General features: G+C 36.6%; 1 protein-coding gene across 1 annotated transcript; it reads right to left on the bottom strand.

The window, feature by feature from the left end:
* Positions 1 to 387: 387 nt before the first annotated feature.
* On the bottom strand, positions 388 to 24,685 carry DSG4 (desmoglein 4). Its single transcript, XM_030266131.4, has 16 exons — positions 24,473 to 24,685; positions 17,879 to 17,914; positions 17,370 to 17,498; positions 16,549 to 16,704; positions 16,268 to 16,415; positions 15,173 to 15,336; positions 14,789 to 14,923; positions 14,005 to 14,190; positions 13,577 to 13,836; positions 12,486 to 12,628; positions 12,119 to 12,337; positions 10,459 to 10,986; positions 8,447 to 8,595; positions 7,895 to 7,955; positions 6,238 to 6,446; positions 388 to 4,771 (listed from the first exon to the last, which is right to left on the bottom strand). Exons 1-16 carry the CDS (start codon positions 24,518 to 24,520, stop codon positions 3,800 to 3,802), a joined length of 3,543 nt encoding a protein of 1,180 aa, XP_030121991.4. The 5' UTR covers positions 24,521 to 24,685; the 3' UTR covers positions 388 to 3,799.
* Positions 24,686 to 24,963: the final 278 nt, after the last annotated feature.

Genomic DNA, 24,963 nt, shown 5'->3' with positions numbered 1-24,963 from the left:
TGTAGTCCAGCGTTAATTTATAGCTCCTCTGAAGCACTGTTTCAGAGTTGCAGGACAGAAAGGTATCACAGAAAAGGCTGTCTAAAGAGAGAGAACAATGCAGAGAATGATAGGTTGAGGAAATTTAACTGTAATTCTTGTGAGACATGACACACATTTGTGTTTGACAACCTGAAATAAGGTATTGTAGTCAATTTGACACATGAAAAAATTTTGTTTTGGAATTACCTGATTTTCTAAATCAACACCTTCTTTTTTTTTTTTTTTTTTTTTTTGTTTCATGAAAGAAGGAGATTCTTTTCTGAAAAAACCCCATCAGTTTTAAGGAAACTGTATTTTCCACTGATAAATGGAAAAAAAATATTCTGAGCCACTCTATGTAAAACATGTTGTTCCAAATGATCATTTATTGTATTTTTTCAGTGCCATTCAGAAATTATTACAAACAAACCTCTAATATTTTTATTTATGAAAACACAAACCCACAGTAATATTACTTGTATTTTAAATAAAATTAAAATGATGCATTTGGTGACTCAACAGTGAGGAGCATTTGAATTATGCAGTTATGTTAATTGAAGCAAAATGGCAGAATTTTTTCTAATTGTTGCTTAAATTGTGTGGCCTTTTCATATTGCGCATAGTAAGTGCTGCTCACAACAGTTTAAAATTGTTATTTATTACCACATAATTAGGACAGAGTAAGAAGTATTGAAACTTGCAGTTCAAATTGAGACAGTGTTCCTAAGATAGAAATCTAATGAGACCCTCAGCTTGTGGCTCTGTTTTCTTCCATGTCCGTATACTTCTCATCATGCCAATATCTCATGGAGCCTGTTCAAAACTGTAGGATCCTATTCCCAAATAAACCCGAGTTAAAAAAAAAAAAAAAAAAAAAAAGCAAGCTATACTCTAAGTAAGAGCATTTCTCTTGAGTGGTTTAGAGCAGAACTGATATCACCACTCTCTTTCTTCCCTGAAAACCATTCCTTCTTCATTATTAAACAGTACGACTAAAGGTAAGAGAGCAAACAGGCTTTTAAATTACAACAGGAAGAAAAGAAACCAAATTAATGTCTTCTGGCCAGAATTAAACTATATGCTATTTTTTAAACAATAAAGCTAGAAAAAGAATTTGAACGGAATTTTTAATGAACCAAAAAATTGTTCCATCTTCACATGCATTTTTTCTTCCACAATTTGTAGTAACCTAAAAGAATCTTCAATTAACTAAGAAATCGATTTTTAGGAAGTTTGTAAAAATTACATAGCAATAGGAGTTAATATCCAGAAGTGCACTGGATAATGCAATTGCTGTTTGTTGTGAGAAACCAATATTATAAGATGCTAGAAATATTTCAAGAAATTGTATTACACAATAATTAATAATTAAAAAGTTGGTAAAATATAGTACTAGAAATAGACAACCACCACATAACCAAAATCTGTAATCTGAACAACATTTCTCTATTTTTCTTTTAGTTTTCTATTTCTCTATTTGTTTATATTCATTCTTCCCCTATTTCTAGACATGCAAAAGACCATAGTTCAGACACTCATACTTCACAAAGCATTCCTGTTCAAGGAATTCAGAATGTGCTCCTAAAGAGAAGTTTCATTACTTTGAATACAATTCAGAAAAATATTTCTGATTTGCTTAAGATGATTATGGAAATATTTATAGTAGACTTAATTTTTTTTTTACATTAAGATATTTTCTAGTGGGGTTTGGCTGTATTGCATAGGCTTTTTATATTCCAGATAGTCATATAGATTTCAAATATTTGTTTTTTAGTGCAAACAGGTGGTTAGCAAAATGAAAGGGAGTTTGTCAGCATTTTAGTGAACTTCTGCACAAATGTACATCTCCGGATGTAAAAGGATATAGCTTTATATATTAGTACCTATTTTCCTGCTTTAAAGAATGGTTCCAGGAACCATAATTACAGTTGGTACATATCTTATAGGAAAGACTAATCCTTTCGAAGTCAATGCAATTTTAGTGGTAAGATAATCAAGGCTGCAGATAGAAGTGAAACCAGCAATACATCAGATTTTATGGGGAGAGTACCTAACATGCCCAATTGCTGTAGAAAAGAACCTGAAACTATGGAAGGGACTTTCCTGGAGCCTTGGATTCAGTCATGACTTCTGGGAATAATGATGTTGACAGTAGCATTGACTCAGGGGGCACTGCAGGCTGTTGTTGACAGCAGATCTAGTTGCATTTCCAAAAACATATTTTAAAAGACATTTTCTTGGTATCAGACTCAGAAACTGGTCATCCATTTCTCTTGAGGTAAATCAGTCTGGATATGCAATTGAGTTTCTTTTCTATTTTATGGAGTGGGAGGTTCACAGACAACTCTTAAACTTCTCACTAACTTATCTGTAAAAGCCAAAGAAGCAAAATTTGCGGAAAAACTACTGATTTGGTGGTCTAGCAAAAAAAAGCTAGTCCCTCCTTATAACTCTAGTTTATTTACACCAAAGCAATGTTGGGTGTGCTATGGTTACTATACATATGATACAGAAATAAAATGAGTTAAAAGATATATTTCAGTATTTTGGTCCTTCAGATCATATTCTAAGACATGTTAAGGTATTATTAGAATAACAGAGTCCAGCAGAGCTGTTTTTGTGGGAAAATAAAAGCCAGATTTAATTAAGTTTAGAAACTCATAATGACTTTTTCAATTAATACATTCAAATAAACTTTCAAAATATCAATGCAAAATACATTGACATATGAAATAAAAATTCTCCACATTGCGTATTAGCAAATTTATATTGCTTCCAAGTGTTTTTTTTTTCTTTTCAGGAAGACTTCAGCTACAAGTGTCAGTAATACAATACTTGCTATTGCCTCCTCACATCACAAAGCTTCCAAGATTTTCTTTTCTTATCAGTATGTGAGATGAGAATTGACACAGTATATTATAACCCTCTTAATATAACCTGACACTGGCAATTTAAATGGTAGTCATAATTTGGCACAAAAATCTGACAAAAAGTTCCTGGTTGTCACTGAAGTCCTTTTAGATTTAAGCAAAGCTGTTATGGCAATGGAGAAAGGATGAAGCCAACATCTTCTTGAGTGACAGTGTCAACGTGGCAGCACCAGCTGTGACAAATCGCTCCTCGCCATGACAGGAACTGTATTGCAGGCTCTGTCAGGGTGTTTGTTTACTGAGAACTTCAGAAAGCAATGGAAGTGTATTATGTTTATATAATTATTATTTATAACTATTGTTGGTGATGGGAGAAATGGTTCAAAGTGCCGTTTTGTAGCGCTTCTTGAATTACATGCAAAGTAAAATATGCGTTTGAAAGTGCTTATTTAGTCTTGAGTTGACTAATTATTAACTACATTCTTTTCCTCTCTTGTCAGTGAGGGCCTATTAACCCAAATCTGCTTATTGTGAGAGATCACTCAGCTGTACACTATTTTGACATGCTTTTGTAAGACATTAATTCATGCTGTGTGCACACAAGTATCCCCTCTTACTGCTCTTCTCGGTAATCAGATATCTCTCCAAAAATACTGGTCTCTTTATACACTTGTGGTGCTAGTTGGAGAGAAAGAAAGAAATTTAAAGCTGACTTCTATTTTCCCTTCACTGACAAAGTGCATTTGACCTTAAAATGGGGCACCTGTCAGAGATCCTCAAACAAGCAGGAACCCCATAAATTTTAGCACTATTTCTTAGTTATAAATAATAACAATATTCTTGATGGGTGGCAGTTAATGAGTGTTGGTGCAAATGGTGATTTCAGCAGAGGGGTGCCAGCAGAGGCCTTACTGACTGGAGTACTGCACGGTGCTGTACTTTGTCATTCGTCTCCGGGAGGTGCCTGGAGATGCCGTGCCCATTCCCTGGCCAAGATGACATTCGGCACTGAGCATCTGGCCTGTGCTGCTCAGGCCCCCCATATTTGCCCCTCCCAGGCTTGTTCCTCCCAGGCTGCTCATCCCAGACCCTGACACTACTCTCTCTGTGACCACCACATTGTGGGCATTGGATAACTCTGAGGGAATATTTATTAGGCTGCCTGGCATGCCGGAGGCAGGCCTGAACACCCTTTCTGTCACTACCACATTTGACCCATCTACCAAATCAGGAATGCTCAGAGATGCTGGGAGTCGGGAGTTAGGCGCGATTACTCTTTCAGTGACGATAACGTTGGAGCCCTCTGTGAGATCAGGAATATCCAGCATGCCGCGCAAATCAGAGGCAGACGCAGGTCCGACAACCCTCTCTGTCACAACGACGTTGGATGCACGCAGAGGGTCAACGCAAAGAGAAGGCGCGCTGGAGGTGTAGGTCTCCGTCACCGTCATGTTGCCATGGAGCAGGGGATCCGGCATTGGCCTCGGGGTCTGTATGGTTGCCCCAGATGTGTAGGTGTTTTCAGTAACAACCGTTGTAGTGCCAGCGGTGGGAGGCATAGGTGCACTTCCATTGACAATGATGGTGGTGCCTGGTGGTGGGAGGTTTAAATCACTTTCAGGGCTGGGGAAGGGAATGTTGACCCCTGGCCAGGGTGGGTTGACATCAGGGAAAGGTTCAATCTCTTTGCCCAGACAGATCTCTGCTAGGGTCTTAAATTTTGGTCCTAATGTATCCAAGTATGTTTCATCTGTATCTTCTCCAATAAAGCTGCAGCAACCCACGGAGCCAACAGGAGTACCGACTCCTTCATGATCATAAATTAATAGGCAGTCATTTGCTGGCCGACCTTCATCTTCATCTGCATACACAAATGCTTTCTGTAGTTTGCAAAAGCAAAAAAATGGAAAAAAAAAAAAAAGAGAACAGAATAACAGAGTGAATTTTGTCAGGTCTTTAACCATGACTACTCAAACCACAGTAAAGTTTCAGTAACCACAGTAAGGCCCACCTTACTTGAAAAATGGGACATATAGGACAGACTATACAATCAACATTTCTTAACCTTGAAATAAATTTATTTAAATAGTACTGTGTTTTATTCTTGTTTCTGCCAACATGTAGCATCTTGAATTTGGTCTGCTATCAATGTCTCTGTCTATGGGGCAGAGGGACAGGCAAACACATGCCTTCTTTGGGCAGCAGTATCTACACAAAGTAGTAGGAAAAGGAGTGAAGCAGGGTGGCAAGGGAAGCAATGAAGAGATAAGGAAAGAGGAGATGGGATGGAGGATTCTCCACAGTGAGGGAGGCTTGGTGAGTCCAGAGGGAGTCCATTTTGAGCCAGCAGGCAATTGCCAACTTGGGATGATGTTGGGGATCCTGGTATGGTCATTGCAAAGACATCAGGGAGGAAAGACAAGAATTTAAAGTGAGTGCAGAGTGGGGTTGGAGGAAGCAGAAAAGGATGGAAGAGGAGTCAGAGAGTTTGGGAATTGAGATAGTCCAGGAGGATAGCAGTGGAGGCCTGTGACTGGCAGACAATTAGTAGTGCTTCAGGCCAAGGCAGGAAGATTGCAGTCTGGGAGAAATCCATGCTCAGGTTGTCAGGACTGCTGTGTTCTGCTCTGTTCTCTCCTCCACTGAATAAAAATCTTTACATTTTGAAATATAACAATCCTTATATCTTAATTGATATTTTGGTGACATGCAATTGTAACATTTATGCCTCACAGTTCATGCATATGAATAAAAATATAGCCCACGAAACTATTAATAATGTAAATTCCATACAATTTTTTTTTAATCCCATACGTAAAGGCTAATTTAGGTGTTGCCAATTGAAAAACTGCATATTGATATCACTGGTAGTTCACAAGTCTTTTAGGGAGCAGAAATAGCAATAAAAATAAGGAAGAACTGATGTTTAAAGTTCTTTAAGTATTAAAATGACTTAATTTAACAAACTGTACAGGAAGTAGGAGTGAACAAATCCAAAAAGTTATTAAATATTTATACACTGAGAAAATACATAAATTTGGTGGGTACTTATGAAGTTGAAATCATTTAATTGCTTCCTACCCCTACCTGCAGTATGTCCATCAATCTTACAAAAAGGCTGTTGAACAATCCACCTACTATGGCAGCAGCTCAAAGACAGTACTACTACTACAAGTGTTGTAACTTTTCCTACCAGTGTGGTCAGCCTTGCACTCACAGCAGTCTTATATCATGGAAGTTTCAATTTGAGTAGAATTAATTGGGATTTCCATCATGTAACCTGGGAAGGAGAATCTTAACAGAAAGCATGCTCACAAATGTAACTCAAAGAATAGCATTTAATTACCTCAGAGAAATAGTTGTCTAGGAAGGCCATATTCACTCCTCCTTCTCGGTACTCTTTTATTGTCCCTCCAATTGACCCTTTTGCTTCTCCTGTTCCAGAAATTCCTCCAGCTGTTCCATAGCCAGTACCAGTGCCATAGCCAACACCCGTAGTTTCTTCAACACCAGAAGCTACTACTCCTCCTCCTCCATATGTGTTATTATATATGTCTGAAAGCAGAAAAAGTTATCCCTCCTGTGCTCTGTGAAACTTTACAAACAATTTGTCAGTTGTTTTTACAAATGCTATAATGACACTTCTGAGTTTCTAAAGGTATTTTAGACCAATTTCAGTCACAGGTACATGCACATGTGCCAAATATTAAAAGTGCAGTAACAATTATATATGTATTAGCAGACATCTAAGCACTTGATTTTATTCCTGAGGCTAGGCAGCATGTGTGCATGTGTTTTAGAAAATCAGGGATTTATTTTGTTATTGTCTGGACATTATTCTGTCTAGTGCATATACCTGCTGTCGTGGGGTTTGTGTTAGAAAATCAGATAGTTTATAGGTGTAAATACATAAATGCATATTTATGATCACATTGGCATTAAAATATTTTCCCTTGCACACTTAGAAAAAAAAGAGCTTTGTAAATCCTAGAAAAGAAAGAGTTTCATAACTACTTTCACATTTTCTAGTAGTGAGATTTTTTAGGGGAGAACCGCAATGGATCATATTAACCACCATTTTATAATGCATATTGGAAATGGTTTTTAAAATAAGTTATAAAGTAATATGTACAGGATTTTATCTTCTCCATATTTTTTAAATACATGATAACAAGGAAAGAATTTTCTTACTGATCAGCACATATTATAATAAAAGAATTGCATACAGTAGTCTTGACTAGGGCTACACTGGGAAACATAGGCTAAATTACATATTTTTTTCACTTTTATGAAATGAGAAATCTGAGAACATTTTTGTATAATAAATAGTCAGCAGAAAGGTTGTCTTGCAGAGTAACATTTTTTCCTGTCAGAAACTAGGGAAAATCGCTCTGTGCCAGCATTCTTCCATCCTCTTCTGAAGTAAGGAATGGGGGAGAAAGAGAAAGTGGCACTGAACAGCTGGGCTTATTCTCTATGATTATTGAACTCCTGGAGGAACCTTATCTCAGAAGCATGCATTTATTGTGTTATGTATCAGCTTGTCTAGGTTAACACACAAATTGTTAGTAATTTACTAGCTACTTGACATGCTTGCTTGTGGGAAGCAGGAAACTGGGAAGAAGTGAAGATTTTACCCAAATTATGAAAGCAAATACCCTTACTCTGGCTAAAGATTGATTTCTGCTTGAATGGGTGTCTTGAAAATGCCCTCCATTCAGTAGCTGTGCTGATAAAGAAAAATTTGCCTGGGATTTGAAAGCCTTGGCAGATATTTCAAAATAAGTGTAGTTTGCAGAAATTAATCTGTTCAAAAGCTCAAGCCCCAGACTTTTTATTCATACTGGAATTCCTACCAGCATGAGTTTGACTATCAGCAGATGTGAGATTGGAAGGGTTGGGTTATGGCTGGGAAACCAAAGGACCTCATGAATCCAAAGGCATGAAGTTCTGAAAGACAGCTTTATGACAGCATAACATAGAAGAAGTAAGGATCTGCTTACCAGAAGGTTCACCAAAATCACCTCCTGCAGCAGTTGTTGGGGCAAGAATGTGTGAGACATCCTGGAAAACAACATTTTGACTCCTTGAATGATTTGTGGAAGTCTTTGTGAAGTCTTTGTGAATTATATTAAAGAATTATCAGTCTAAACTGTTAGTGATAGTTAGTCATTATCACCATCTCCATTAACAAACAAACCAAACCAAACCAAAACAAAGAGGCTACAAGTTTTTTCCTTGTCAACATGAACAATGATCACTGAAGATGATTTCTGTTCCCTTTTCCTAAACTTGCACTGAAGAAGCTTGCTAGTTATTATGCTTCATCTTAAGGAACAGTGGCACCAAGCTGTTGTGCCAAACTAGCGACCACTTCTTTAAATGCATAAACCCCATCAGTGAATGTTAATTAAGAATCACCTTTCATATCTGCCTGGCAATTGTTGACCCAGACTAGTTTTAGATTACGCAGTGTTACTATCACTTTCTATAGAGAAATGCAGCCTTTAAATATTAATTACTTCTGGTTTTAGAAACATGGGGGATGTACTGACCCTGTCTTCAGGCTGTGCACCTTCTATTCCCCATGGATGAATTGCCCCTTCTGTACATTCAGGTACAGGTTCAAACCCAGTTCCAACTCCACCTGCAGCGCCAGGTCCACAGCCACAGCAGTCGCTCATTGACATCAGAATTGGAATCACTTAACAGGAAAGGAACAGGAAAACAAGGATTTAGGATATCTCTTCCTCACAGGAATAGCTGCTCTCTCCAGAGGGCAGTGCTCATGAACTCTTGAAAATATGCCTTTAAAATATTTCTAACCAAGTAGCCTATAAGTCTGGCTTTCAGACTTAGCTGCTTGTGGAGATACCTGTATTTGGAATTCAGAATAATTTTTTACCTTTAGTTATAGCAGAGAAACACAGAGGTGGGGCTGTTACTCTAAATTTATGCTTATGCACCGGGGAACAGACTTTGATCTATCTCAGCTGAACCAATATATGTTGCATATGTATGAAAATTAAATAAACAGAACCAGTGTTGCTATATATAATATTCAGTGCTATTCTTTCTGGATATATGAGCATACTTTTTTTCTTCAAGTATTGCAATAGAAAAGACATACACATTAGTAATAATAGATGTATGAGAATCAGTGGAGAGTCTACCTGACTACAGTGATCATTGGCTAAGGCTCCAGTTGTACATTATGTATACATAATGCTTGATTTGAAAAAGCAGTAGGGGCAAACCCCAAGCCCAAATGTTTACGTAGAGTGAGTCAGGCTTCCCAGAGTGCTGTATTATGCTGAGTTGTTTAAAGAACTCAGTGCTGGAAATTGCAGGATGCTTGTAATATCCAGCATCAGAAACACTGCATATTTTAGAAAGGCAATGCAATATTAATTCATAGAATCAGAGAATGGCTTGGAAAAGACCTTTAATACCATTTAGTTCCAACCCCTCTGCCATGGGCAGGGACACTTTCCACTTACCAGGTTGCTCAAAGACTCATCCAGCCCAACCTTGAACAAGGGATGGGGTATCCACAGCTTCTCTGTGCAAATGTGCCTCTGTCTCATCACTCTCACAGTAAAGAATTTCTTCCTAAACCTACTGTCTTTCAGTTTAAATCTATTGCTCCTTGTCCTGTCACTACATGCCCTTGTAAGAAGTCCCTCTCCAGCTCTTATGCAGGCCCCCTTTAGGCACTGGAAGGCTGCCCTAAGGTTTCCTTTGGAGACTTCTCCAGGCTGAACAGTCCCAACTCTTTCAACCTGTCTTCATAGGAGAGTTGCCACAGCCCTCTGATTACTTGAACATCAAAGTGAAATGAAAAGGGGAAATGACTATACAATGTACAAAGGGGAAAAAAAAAATCAATTTCCTCAGGTTTTGTAGTCAGTATTTCTGCAATAGGAAATTTTAGATGTTGATTACTTGATGCCCAGGCCATGAAAGAAAATTGATCACATATGATTTTGGTAGTCTGAGAAATAATTGCTTGTATAAATTCTAACTTGAGTTCGTGAAGCTCATAATTCTTCGAGAATACTAGGACAAATTAATTAAGGTCCTATTTTGATCCTGTTATCATAAATGCTACTGGTTTTTTATTAGATGTAATGTATGAAAGGAGTAGCCAAAAATTTCAAAATCTATGACTTATTGTTCTGCTACTGAAATCTGGCTTTGAGTTAAAGGGAATCTTGTTCCTTAGATTCTGTCATACCCAACTTGGAGCTAATATTTGCCCATTTCTTCTAGTAATGTAATGGAAGTACAAGTTGCAAAATGTAAGTGACAGGACAGCTCTGTCTAAGAATTGGATAACAAGTCTTAGAAAGGAAATGCTTAATTTTGAATGAAAAATGTATGTATAACATAAAATCTATGGAAATTTTTCGTTTAAAAGACAAGTTTTTTCTCTTTCAAATGGTCAATAGAAGCCAATGGATTAACAACCAACTGAAAACGTAACCTTATTTTAGAAGAATTTAAAAATGTGCTATTTACATTATTAAGAAAATTGATAAAAATTGTTTCTTAATTTCATACTTACAAACAAATATTAATCCACCGAGGAACATCAGGCCAATGGCAGCACCACTAAGTGTGGTATTTGAATCCAACTGTCTGCCAATATTATCATTTCCAGCGTAACCGCCATCAGTGGAGGCAGAATATCCATCCTCACCTTCATCATAACTATCAGTATAACCCTGCCAGTCTGTGTGGTCCTCAAAATCTTCTCCTCCAGGTCTAGTCTGGCCAGAATCACCACCACCTTGTTGTCCTCCGTCTTCCCGGCCTCCTCCACCAGTGCCACCACCACCACCACCAATAGTGCCGCCACCAGTGCCGCCACCAGTGCCGCCACCAGTGCCACCACCAGAGCCACCACCACCACCACCGATGATAATTATTCTTGTGGCCCCACTGGTGCAGTAGTTCCGACTATCACACTGGCAAGCTTGCACAGGAATTATGTGTGGTTGAGCACAGCGCCGGCCTTGGCTATCTCTTACAACAACATAGATCCTATAAAGATAAAAGTCTATGTTCTGGCCCACTAGTTCTGCAGAGGAATCTTGGAGGGAAGAAAAAAAAAGAAAAATGAAGGTATTAACTGTAAGTGCTCTACAAGTCTATACTAGTATATTACATTCATAGAACAGAATGAAAAAATTTGTTCCCTTTCTGAGCACCTCAATTACTTATGCATCTACAGTATTTACTCAAAGCTGAAACATAAAATAAACATCTATGCTTGTTTTTTTTCTTGCAAAACCTGAGCCAAATCAGTCTAGTTATCACTTCTAAACTTGAGAAACACAAAAGAGGAAAATGAAATCTTTTATTTCCACTGCTGCTTTTCCTGAATTTTATTTGCACAGTGGTAAATATAAAAGTTGAAAGATTTACACATTTTCTATTCCTCTCTCAAGGAACACATACATGTTTTTCAAAAAGTTTTTCAGTAGGTTTAAAATATTTAAGATTACATATTTGCAACTGTTCAGGACAGGTAGGAGACTCAAGAATACTTTAAATTATGATACTTGCCATTTAATGTAGTCTTCTATGTAAACAGTAAACTATGCAAATTTTGTTATTTAGTAATGCATAGGATTTGATTAATTCATTATTTTCTCATGTCTTATTGAAGGGAACTGGCAAAGCTTCACTGGGAACTGACTAAAACAATTTTCTTCAAAATACAAGTAGGTGTGACTGGTACAATAAATTTAAAATGTTGTAATCTTAATTTGCCATTTTCATATGCCTCTCATAAAAGTAAAGCTCTGCTAACTATAAACTTTGTACTCTAATAAAAAAAATTGAGATTTTTTTGCATTCTTAGGATTTTTTAGATAACACAGAAAGAAAAAAGTGTCAAATTATTTATTTTGATTTACTTCATTATGTTTAAACCCATAAAGACTCTTGTCATAGTTATACTCAAAGTACAGTTTTGTTAGTAAATTTTCAGTTGCCTTTAAAATATAACACATGTAATAATTCTGATTTAAATATTCTAATATATATATGTACATGCATATATTCAAATTTGGAGTAGCCTCTTAGATTCATATTTAACTGAGATTTTAAAAGATTCTAGTAAGTGTTTTGTTTGTTAATAAAGTAACATCCAAATCAGTTATTTTAGATAAGAGCTTATTACTATAATTTATTTTGTTACAAAATGTAGGTTAATTTACCATTTATTCGTCTGATAATCCATGTAGTCTGAGGTTCACCATGTATGCTGAATGTGAAGGGGGTGGCATAGAGGTCACCATTCCTATGTTTTGCTGAGATAATCACTGATGGGGAATTCATACATACTTTCCTCATTTCAGTATTAATAGTTGGGCAATTGGCATTGATACCATCTATTGAAAGCACAACGGTGCCAGTAGCAGTATATCGAGGAGTCCCTGTAAAAGGAAGGTATTTGTGGTCAGGAGGGAATAGTGATACTATAAACAATGCAGGTAGGGTTGGAAAACTAGAAACAGCAGAAAACATTTGGAGAAAGCTGGAACACAAAGAGTTTATTTCAGAAAACTTCATATGTTTTCTTACCTCTGGTGATAGCCAGAACCTCTGCTTGGTACTGCCCATTGACTATGTAGACGGAATCCCGATTAATGACTTTGTTCAGTGTGATTTCACCAGTGTTTTGATTGATTCTGAACCAGGCAGCTGGATCACGCCCTATACTATATCTGTGTTTGGTGAAGTAAAAATATTCAGCGTTAGGTAATGAATATATGTATTACATATTTATTTTGTGGATAAAATTTGGCACTCTGGAGCATTTTTCTTTCAGCTATGCTATTTTCTATTGAATTTCACCCAGTTCAAGCAAAATCCATGTAGATTCCAAAAGATGTAGACCAGAAAATTAATTAGGAATAAAGCAAAAGCATTTTACTTTGAAAGTGTCACGACAGTCTAAAAGTAAAACTTTTCTGGATCCTGCAGACTAGAAGCCTTGTTGATATCAATGATTAAATCCACAGCTCTTCCTATAACATTCTACAGTCGTATTTGCTGACACATTTCTGTTTTAGGAAATTTTTTTCCAAATATGTGTAAATAGGCTGTATTTTTTCTACATGAACTGAAAAGCAAATTACAGTCTCAGTTATTATTTTGAATTTCAAGAAACAAATGAAATTTTTTTTTTCACTAGAGAATGAGCTAGTAGGGACCTCTCCTATTCTGATTGGATAATATTGACTGTTATTGGGATTTTCTACCTGCTTTTCTTGTGATGCTAACAAATTCCCTCTTTGTAGCAAATGTTTCAAGAAAAAACATTATTAGCCTAAATAAAAAAAACCAAACCCTATTCTAGTCTATTTAAGGTACAGCCTGTTAGAAAAGTGATATTTTCCTTGTCTTGTGCATAAGGCAAAGGAAAGTAGTCAGGAAAGAAAAGCAATTATAGCACAAAAATGGGCTATATACTATTCTGCAATAACGTAAAATATAGTACTATATAATATATAATATTATATGATACTATATAGTGCTATTCTTTTGCCATTTTTCAATTGCTGATCAATAATCATAGTTTTTTAAAGAGTCCTTTAAAATACCTATTCCTCATCCCATTGAAATCTCAAAAGAATTATTCCATCCAGGAAGTTAAGCAGAGCAGAGCTTACACAACATTTGATGCAATAGTTCTAGTGTCCTCATCCATGGCTGTGTATGTTCCTAGAACATAATTCACTCTTGCACCTTCTGCCAGTGAAAACACAATTGAAGATGGATGAAATCTTGGTGGTTCAATCAAATTTTTTACTTCTACTGTGAGAGGTGTCCCAAATATTTGGTACTCATGTGCAACAGAGTGGTGGAATGCAGCTACATTCCTGACGCCAATCATCAGTGAGTGAGTTCGCATATGTTCAAAATCCAGTTCCTAAAAGGTAAACCACAAAGAACTAGTTAATACATAAAAGCTTCTTTAATATTTAAAAATATTTTCATTTTAGATGGCTTTGTGACAGTGTTTTTACTGCCTGTTTAATTCTATGAACAATTAATTAAAATTTTAAGTCAAGAGCTGAATCACAATACTTATCCGTACCTTAATTACTCTAAGGATTCCTTGATTTGTAGCTCGATCTGTAACAATTTCAAAACAGTTATCTTCATTACCGGATATAAAGAAAAACTCTGCTAACCAGTTGTCTGTAAACTCTTCATCAGCATCCAGAGCTTGTATTCGTAGCAGTTCTGAACTGAGTGAATTTTCTGAAATACTTGTTGAAAACTGAAATGACAGATAAGTACCTATTAGCAAACATTTATATATATATATATATATATATATATATATATATATGCGAGGAAAACACAGTTGTGTGCAGAGGTTGTTTTGAAGGATGCTCTGAGCACAGTCCATGCCAATTTATTAAAAAAAACCAAAACATGTTCTGGGAAAACTGTGATTATGATTACAGATTTGAAAAGCTGTATCACCTCCAAGGTTTGCAGATGCATCTTAAGGGGAAAAGGATTTGTGCTTTCTGTAAGAAATGGTCTTCCAAGGATTGGGTTATTTTACATAATCTCACATTGCAGGGATCTGGGCACCTGTATAACAGGATTACTCTGAATACAAAGAAGTCAGTTATGACAGTGTCAGGATTTACCTCTCTGAATACAAAAATTATCTATGTGTGTGTTACCAGAATTTTTGCACAAGTGACAGATTGTATTTTGAACACTCTTCAAGGGAAGAACCCTGTAAATCCCATGGAGCATGTTAATGTGAATGTTCTCTACAGGTTAGTAAGGACTCTGTTACTGACAGAGCTTTTAAATGGGGTTTTAAATCAGTGTTGCTGCTTTTATTACTGCAAACTTACAGAGCTTTGGGCAAGAGTTGGAAAGTTGTCATTAACATCGATAACTTTCACGTTACAGCTACAAAGGGATGATATTCCATCTGCAGCCCCATCCCGGTCTGATGCCTTCACAACCAGAGTGTAGCTACTATGTTGCTGTCACAAAAAGAGAAGCGAGTATGTTAGAAGACCATCTGTGCATCTTATAAATAACTCATGCTTGCTGCTATTTCCTAATGCAGGAATTTGGCTAAGGCATTTTATTGTGACACATCAAAACCATGCAATTCTCCCGTATTATTTGTAAAACCCACAACTTTTCTCTCTCTTCTATATTTTTCTCACTCTCATAGCACATATACACTACAGCATAATCTTATTTAGCTTTGGAAGGGGAAATGTTACCTCTCTGTCAAGATAATTTGCAAGATGGAGTTCTCCTGTGTATTTATTCATAATGAACATGGGTGGACCAGAAGGTTCCTGACTCTCTATTTTGAAGGCAATTTTAGAATTCAAGTGGTTAGGTTCATCTGCATCTGTTGCAATGATTTTCATCACCAGCGTGTCTAAAAATAAAATTAAAAATAATAGTAACTAAAAAAACCCCACAAAGCAAACAAATAAAACCAAGCCAAAACCCCCCCAGAAAATCTCTTGAGTTCCTGCAAACAACTCATCAAGACAATGCTAAAACTGTGTATGAAAATGATAGAAGGCTATCTATTCCTTGACATTTACAGAGAAAAAATAAAACTTTAGTTTTGTAGTACTGATTCTGACAATGTTAATGACTTCAAATTAATTAAAAATCAAAGTCAGAAAGAATAATGCAGACTTTCACTGAGCTTCTTTACATCACCATAGGGAATATGCAAATACAGCAAGTACTGAGCTTATAGAAATTACTATAAGAAATCACAACTTTAAATGAGAATTTCTAGAAAGAAGAAAATGAGTGTTAGGCACCATTGCCTCAGTGCTATTTGCATGTCTAATGTTGACTGCTGCACTTTTGGTAAAAAGAACCATTTTAATGGTTTAAGTATAGAATTAGTAATATTCTGCTGCAATTGCAAATACACAGGCTACAGGTATAAATATTTGAAAGAAAAAAATGAGGGAAAATGTATTTTACATACGCTCCAAGGAAATAAGTGTAATGATATTTTTATTCTAATGAGAAGGATTGCAATTATTTATTTTACATTTTCACATCTGAAAGTATTTGCATGATGGTATGGTTAGAAACTGGAACATTCAGCACTCAAGTGTGGGAGGAAAGCGAGAAGGAAGCATTGCTGTTTAATTTATAGCAATTAGCCCAGGCCCTGGCTCAAATAGCACTTGGAGAAGCCTCTGCTTCTCCCTCCTCTGGAGTGGCCCTGACCATTTTATGTCATTGCCTAAGAAAAGCAGAAAGAGCATCCCAGGTTTATATTAATTGCATTCTGTGAGCTTCACTAGCAGTGCTGTAAAAGGCATAGCAGAGGTACTCACTGTCCATGCTGCTCTCCTCAACAGATCCCGTAAACACAGTTTGTGCAAATACAGGAGGGTTATCATTTATATCCAGGACTCTGACTCGAAGTTCAAGAGGTGGTTCCAAATCTATACCAGTCACTGAGTGTTTAGCAAAGCAACGTATCTAAATAAAGAGATTTACTCGTTTTAATACCAAAAGTTAAGTAAGCAAAGTAGCAATCTGAAGAAAATGAATTTGTTGTCTGCCCCACCCTGGATCCATCATTATAAAGGTCAAGAAAAAGGGGAGTACTTACAACAAATACTGGTGTTATTTCCCTATCCACTACTGATGTGATATTAATTTCTCCTGTTCTTGGGTTAACAACAAATATTCCATAGGGTGCACGGTCAATTCCAACTCCAGAGATGCTGTATGTGATTGGATTGTCTTCTTCACAGTCAGATCGGATCTACAGTAAAATATAATAATAAATTATGCCAGTTTACAGAAGACACCTACAGGATTTTTCCTCCTATTCTTAGTTCCTGTAAAAAATTCTGTATAACTTCAGTTTCTCAACCGCTTATTACAAGGTTCAGTTGACAGAATCAATGGAAGACTCTTTTACAAAACATCAACCTAGACATCCATCTCCCCTTAAGGCCTTCTATTTCTCTTACATCTGTCAGGGAAGTGGAGAGAGAAACCTCCAAGGGTATCACACTGAGCCTGGAACTCAGTAAGGGTATGGTTACAGTAAGAGAACAGGAAGGTATTTATTTTTCTCTGTTTCCCGCAGGCCATGTGCAGTCTTTGAATTTCTGCTCGGGGGTTTCTCAGGATGAGAGAGAGAAAAAAATGTCACTGGTTGGAGCTGCCTGGAAAGTAGACTCATAGCAAAGTTCTAGGAAGGCTCTGGTTACTCCTTAGCAGCCACATGGATTCACCTTATGAGACTGCCTCAGCAGAGCTGGGAATGTTGCATCATCTTTCTTTTATTCCACATTCCTTTCTTTTACAACGCTAAGCATACAAATTGTTAAATGTCTCTGCTTTTATCAGCCTGTCTCTGGCAAAACTTCCTTCACACAAGTATTCACACAAGTGAATACTTGTGTTTTTCTTTCTACTTACTCTGGCAATTGGATTCCTCTTGGAATTATCTTCTCCTTCTCTACAAGCTGCAGCAAATTTGATCCATTCACGTTTTTGTCTTCTAAAGGTTTTCCATCTTGCCATTCCATTTTCATCCCATTCTTTTACCTTTGACAGAGAGTTCCAGTATTATGTGACCTCAGCCCATATTAAATAAATAAGACAATTATAATGTCCAACAATAAGAAGAAAAGAGATTTTTGTAGACCACGTACTTTTTTACCATGTGGTTTTTTACATGTCTATGAGTCCCAAACTCTATGACTGTACATGTTTATTTTAAAATTACTCATTTGTATAAAATACTCATTTATATTTAGGTGAATTTCTCTTGAGAGGGTTAGTTATTACCTGCAGCTGGTTAATATTTAAATATATTTTAAATCTTTGGGTTAAGAAGTGTCTTAGTTGAGTATTTTACACATGATTTTTCATTTGTTACATTTTGTTTAATCAGAAAAACTGTTCTAAATAAATATATATATTACCTCTACATGAAATCCTGTGCTGAAATCCAAGAGTACCTGCAAAAACAAATAAAAACTTGGCACATAAAAATGCAAGGCAAAATGCAGCAAGCAAAACCCAGCTGCAAGACATTGCTATACTGTAGGCCTACTGCAATAGCTTATCTAGCTGCAAGATTTCAACAAATGAGTTCATGAAATTCAGTTTTTTTCTATACCCAGCACCTAAATTCCTTGACAGTTAAAAGCTTCAAAATCCAGTCTATCTTTCAAGACAGAACTTTGAGCTTGAATGGATATGCGAGAGCAATTTTCAAACTATATCTTCGTCAAAATAAAGCTTCCACACAGATTTTTAACACCTCAGCTGAAGAGAGAAGTGTTTGCAAGAGTTTTTACCAAACACTCTAGGAAACCAGAGGTATTTATCCTAAATAATTTATTATTTTTTCTTTTTATTTTTCCAATTTAGAAAGTTGACAATACCCCTGGAGTACTTAATTATGTAATTTAACCAAAAAGAATGAAAATGGTTTATTTTTTTGAACTTCCCAGTGAGATTGAAGAGATTCAATGTAAGATGGAAACCCACCTGCAGTTTTCAGGCAAATTTCCCTGGAGTGCACTTAATTTTGATTCGAGACTCAACTATGCAACTAATCTTGAGTAAATAAAGGTAGCAGGATCAGACGCAGTATCTAATTACTTTAAAACTAAAATTTAAATGAGAGGAGCCTCAACTTCTTGATTAACACAATTTAAAAGAAGGCACAATTTAATTAGCTATATTCCTAAAAAGGGTGTGAAAATGAAGTTTACTTTCTTCAGAGCATCTCTTTCAGGTTTAGGATCTGCTTTGGCTCTCTTCAGACAATAAGGGGTGAAGAATGTGGGATTTTCAGGACTGGATTCTTGTTTCATTCGTCATTGGAAGTTACAAAATATCCAGGTGACGCAAAAATTATTGCAGTGTTTCTCTTTTCTCAACAAATGTTAACAACTGCAGTTATGAGAATTTTACTTCCTTATAATTTCCCATAGCTTTTTGGTTTGGTTTGGTTTCTTTGTTTTTTTTGTCTGATATCTGTGGGGTTTAATGTCAGCTACACTTGGTTAAAATCTGGCATCTTTTATCCTTATATCATGGGAGTTTCCTCACTTCAAATTTATTGCATTGTACTGGCAAGACTGGAACATAGACACAAAATTTTTTCCAATTACTTCATGTTAAGACAACTTCTTACATGCAACAGATTAATGAACAGCAGCTTCACCTCCTTCCTCTCTCCCTTTCTCTCTTCCCCATTTGCCTTTATGCTGCAAGAATTCACCATCTGTCATTTTCAAAACAGATCTGGTTTTACCCAAAACATTTATTTGAGACCTTGGCCTATAATGGATGCCTTAATCTGCTTCTCAGTGGAGGAGTTTGAACTGGATCTGCCCATTTGATGTGCATATGTAGCTTTAATGATTTTTTCCTTGTTTGAGCCAGCTATTCACATAATGGTTAAGAAAAGTACTCTGCAGGAGAATCACTACAATATGTTCATGTTGTGCTAAAAGCACCAATACGTTTTTTACCTTATGTTGAGTTTATGACTGTTTAAATCTTCAGCTTCAGAATAGGGTTCAAATTCATGTGCAGCTGTTCTGTTCCTCATCTCAGAGAAGGGACAATATCAGAGTCCCTGAGAATGGCAGGGTTTGTTCCCTCCAGTGGGAGCTCAGTCCTGTTCTTTTATAATCCCCCTTGGAAACAGGGGAATGTGGAAGAGTCAAAGGGGCAGACTACACCCTCAGAAGAGAGTCTGAGTGATGAGGTCCACCAGAAATAACACTAATTGAATGTCTCTTATCAGTCTATCCCACCTCATTCGGTGAGCACAATGAAATCCTCTCCACCCTTATGCTGAAATCCCTTCTGGCATGCAAACAATTGTCTTGACCTGGCAAAGTATGGGTATGCACCTCTCAGTGTTAGTGAATCTTGTCTGCTGTCTGCATCATGTGGCCTATCCTGTTACTTAACAGTGAGACTAGTGCCTCACACCCAGACACATCACTCTCATATTCTGAAAAACTATTCTGAGTCTTTCTGAAATAAGAATTATACCTGTAAAGAATTCTATTACTTAAGGACATGAGCATTCATAAATCTCTTGATTACAGCCTATAGGGAGTTCTGTTTTCAAGCAGTGAAAAATACATATTTCACAATGGAGTCTTATCCTTTGTTTTTGAGCACCAATAATGGAAACGACAGGAATTTGTCCATTGGTGATGTTTGGATTGTAAATTTAGGCCCTGTATTTTCACATTTATGCAGTGATAGTGAAGGAAAACCCCATTTTGCTACTTGTTGGTAATGGAAGATCTTGAATTTAGAGTCCTTAGTACATTTATTATTTGAAAAGGCTGATCTGATTAATTTGGTGGCTGTGTTTGATATATCTCTGAGTTATAGCTGTGGTATAGGAAGGAGGGCAGGTAGACATCAGACAAAAATGTCTAGTTCACCAGATAAATCTGAACAATTTTGAAATTACATTTATCCTACTTGAGACTCCTCCACCTCCCAAGCTACTACCTTCTGGCTCTCCACTTTCACCAGCAGTTAGAAGTTTTCCAGTTGTCTATTTCTAATATTTATCTGAGATGAAAACCTTTTTTTTTTTTTTTCTAGTGCTATTTCCAGCAGATAAGTTCTGTCTCCTAGCAGCTAACCCCAGCAAATTTCTAGGTAGTTAAAAAAATTCCCTTCTAAACCAATCTCGAAGTATAGTACTTTCCGAAGACACGGGGATAAACAATAATTAAAGCAATAGGAGCCTCTGGAATGTGTGGGATGTATCCTGAGGACCTTGGGGTAGGCAACCTGGTCAGAATGATGCCAAGATTTGCTGTCTGTTAGTCTCTGAAAAAATGGAAGCTGAAGAGAATCTAGACGTCATATCACTTGCACAAACTGCTTCTATTTCAGGTTGGGAGATGTGCAGGCAGGAAACAAGTTTATGGTTTCTGTCATTTGCACAGTGTTCTGTCTGAAAACTTGTCTTTTATTGTAATGATACCTGGACCCTGTGTCCAAAATGACACCTTAGAGTCACACTGGAGTTATTCTGGATTTATTCTGATGCAACTGGGGACAGAATTAGGCCCATAGGATGTCTACTGTTCTTTGCACCCTCAAAGCAATTTACAAACAAGAATTAACTAATCATTAATTGAGTGCTAAGCAATATCATATGTAATTACAGAATCCTCCCTCCTCCACCTACTCAAATCTAAATGACTGAACATGCCTTTAACATCTTCCCAGCATTATTCATATGGGATCTGCTTCTCTCTCTTTGAAGTCAACAGTGGCATTGTTGTTGGCCTGGATGGGAGGAGTGCTGAGAACTCACACATATTGTGTTAGTCATCAGGCTGCTGGGGTAGCTCTGGTACTGTCAGCGTTTTGGGACTTTTACGTCTTTCTTACTCATCCAAAGCCCTGACTAGAAAAGGTTTACAATAATGAACCCTTCCCCTATATTCATTCTGCATCTCTTTAAAAAAATGATACATTAGTGCATATGAAATAATGAGAAGCAGAGTTCAAATATGACAAATCCTCATATTTTAAAAATATGCCATTTTACCACTTTTTAAATTGAAATATGATTTTCTGTTTCTATTCTTCACTTTTTCATATGTCACTTATGAATGTACTTCATCCAGTTTAAAGGGAAAGATTTTCTGGATTATTTTTCTGGCATTTTGTTTTCTAATTCAGAGGAGACCAGGTGTTTCCTATGTTAGCAATACTTTGAATTGCACCCAGGATGGATAATCCATTACTCTTTCAACAATTGTGACAGGAATAATTCAGGAATTATGACAATGCCCATGTCAGGCTGAAGAATATACTTCGAAGTTTACTCAAAGAACTAACAACTTTAGGAAAGTTTCCACTGAGATTGTTTCTGATTACAATACCAGAACAGGACAACCACTGTTCTGCTATTGTATCTTCTATTGTATGCTGATACAATACATTTCCATGCGTAACTGACATTAACCATTAGAAAAAATGAACAGAAAAGTAATTTCAATATAGGGTGTATGCCATTATCATTAAAATTTGAGTTTTTCAAATTAGTCATGCTAAGTGCCCTCAATAAATCTCCTCAATAAAACTTGAATTCTGATATGACCTAGAGTCTTCTGGCTGGAAATGCATGTTTGCTTAATGGCCATTTTACTTATGAATGTAAAACTGCAGGCTTTAGTACCTAATCTTAGGTGATCGTTCCTGGATGTGGAATTGCTTTAGTTTCTATTTCTACAACAAAATATTTAGCAGAAGAACCTTCAAGTTCCTGATTCAATTCTTGCAGATGTTTCACATGAATTTAAAAGAACAGGATGTAGCCCATGACCACTTTTGCGTACAATCAAGTTATGAGTAGGATGTGTAACCATAGCTTTACAACTGAGGGGGGAAATAAGCCTAGATAGCATATGGGAAAATATATCCAGACAAAAGTGCATAAGAGATGTGGTGAATTTACAATTATTGTCTGTCACATGATAGCTGGCAGGAGAAGAGTCATACCTGATCAAACAGGTTATTTCCATAAAACGTGTCTGTGCTAGTATCGCAAACAGAACTCCCTTACTCATGAGAATAATGTCTTTGAAGTCACATGAGCAAGGGTTGCAGAATCAGTCCCACCAATGGTGAAATCCATAGAGAAAATTATTTGTTTCAGGGCTCGTAAGTTTCCTTTTTTTTTTTTTGAAAATGCAGTAGTGTACTAAAATATGTATAACTCCATGTTAATTTTATTTGATGCAACTTATTAACAATATACTAACCAGACACACCATTCAGACAGGTGATTTTCATGAAAGATTAGTTAAGCTGAAAGCCAATTTTTTTTCTCAGAATACACTAAAACTGGATATAAATGTATAATTTGATCTCAACAGTGTGTCTGCCACCTTTCTTTTAAGCGTTGAAAGATACTATTAATTCATACAGGTCATCATGGACATTGCTGGGCAGAAGAATGCATAACAAGAACAAGGGTTTCCTGTAGGTAATAAAAATTCAAATATTTGATAGTCATCAAAACACAATGGCATTTTCCAGAATTGCTCTTTTTTTCTGACCCAGCACCTACCCTCCATCACTCACAATTTTAACAACAATATACTGATGGAATGAAAATGGCTCCAGAGTTGCTGAGAGAAGTAAAGCAGTAAAGCATTTGAGTAAAATGTCTTTTCAATGGACAGGTCTTAAACATAAAACAGTCAAGCATTTTGAACTTCGACACACTGGGAGTGTGTGTCACCAGTAAAATGAATAGTCACTAGTGCTTCATGAAAATCCAGAAGTGTTAGTGTGATGTGCAACAGGCCAGTCTCAGACAACTCTCTGCTGCCTTGAACAAGTAGAAACTTATCCGAACCATAACTTGCTTTTGCCAAGTTTTGCCCTTGTTTGCTTGGCAGCTGCTCTGTGGTAATTAGCTCTACTTTACAGATTGCAGAGCTGTCATCTAAAATTAATGGATTGTATTTTCATAATGATTTCAGGATTTGTTAACCTATAACACAAACTTTTTCTCAGATTACAGCATTTCTAGAGAAGTTAGTAATGAGAAGTTAACAAACATTTACACATACTAACACACTGTGTAAAATGTAAAATTTCATGAAAACCACAGGATATAACTATAGTAGAAATGCGGCTCTTCTCAATCTTCAGGGCCTTGCACCTCTACCGAATTTTAAGAGGTCAGCACAGATGAGTAAAATGAATCCACACAAAAATCCGACTGCAGGAGCAGTAGGGCACCCATAGCCCTTTTAAGTCCCTTCTGGGTAATTTCTATGCCTTGATGAACACATTGAACAACTATGCCACTTGACCATAGCCACAACTTTCCTTTTACAGTGAGAAAAACAAACCCAAAGAGCAACACTTTCATCATGCATTCACTTGCTCAGCACATAGTGGCTCAGACACTGGGGCACAACAACACAAGAATCCTTTGCAGTGTGAAATAATAAGCCAAGTCTTGATTTTTGCTTAAGTGAGATCATTAAATTTTGTCATTTTTTGCTCTCTTGAAAATAGCCGTAGTATTTGGTCAGCTGTGAAACAATCTTGCTAATCTTTTTAGAAAAATGAGATTTTAATTTTTTAGAAAAAGGTATTTCCTCAACTGATAAAAAAGACATAGAACCAAATTATTTGCAACCATTAAAATTTTTATAATTACAGAATTTTATTAATAACTGTGACCTTTAAATAGCAGCCACCGAAAACATTTGCCTGAAAAATCATGCAGTAAACATAGAAAGTCACATTTTGAACATCAACAGATTGCCAAAAGTCTAAAAATAAATATTTGTCAGTATTTAATGAAAAGTTAATTTGATTTAATAGAATGTTCAGAAGTACGGTTTAACATGAGCAGAGCTTTGGTTTTTATGGTAAGTTTCAAAAGATATTTTTGGGGAATAGTTTACAATGTAAAATGCAATGGTCTGCTGAGGAAGATGAAACTGGCGTAGTCACAGCGTTTAAAAATATTGTTTCAAAATCCGACTTACCAACAAAAGGAACAGAAAAGCAGCCGTTCGGTGAGGGAGCCAATCCATGGCATCTGACTTCTCAGAAACAAGTCCAACAGAGTTATGGTTACAAGCCTGTTCCTGTTCCCCTCCCCCCCCAGCTCTGGTGACTTTTTAAAAAGACACTCTGTACATGTCCTTATACTCAGCCCTTCAAGGTGTCTCTGCCTCCCTCTGAGGGAAGAACTGAAGATGCTGTATAACAGAGTGTCTTTCCCCACCCCAAAATCCTGGGCTGGTCTCACCTGAAATGCTTGACAACATCATTATTGCTTGCAGGTAAGAGCTAAGAGACACACCTTAATTCTTATTGCACTGAAACCCTTTGTTGGATACAAAAAGGTACGTTTTAAAAACAGAGGCAAGCTTTGCTGAGAAGATACTGGGTGATTTATAAATTACTCACAACATAAGGAATCATTAAAATGGTAACTTATCATTGCTTTGAATGCAACTTCCAGTTTTCTCTT

Source organism: Taeniopygia guttata, chromosome 2 (genome assembly GCF_048771995.1).
Source record: "Taeniopygia guttata chromosome 2, bTaeGut7.mat, whole genome shotgun sequence".
Taxonomy (NCBI): domain Eukaryota; kingdom Metazoa; phylum Chordata; class Aves; order Passeriformes; family Estrildidae; genus Taeniopygia; species Taeniopygia guttata.
Note: the sequence above shows the minus strand (reverse complement) of the source record. Positions and strands in the feature narration are given on the sequence as shown.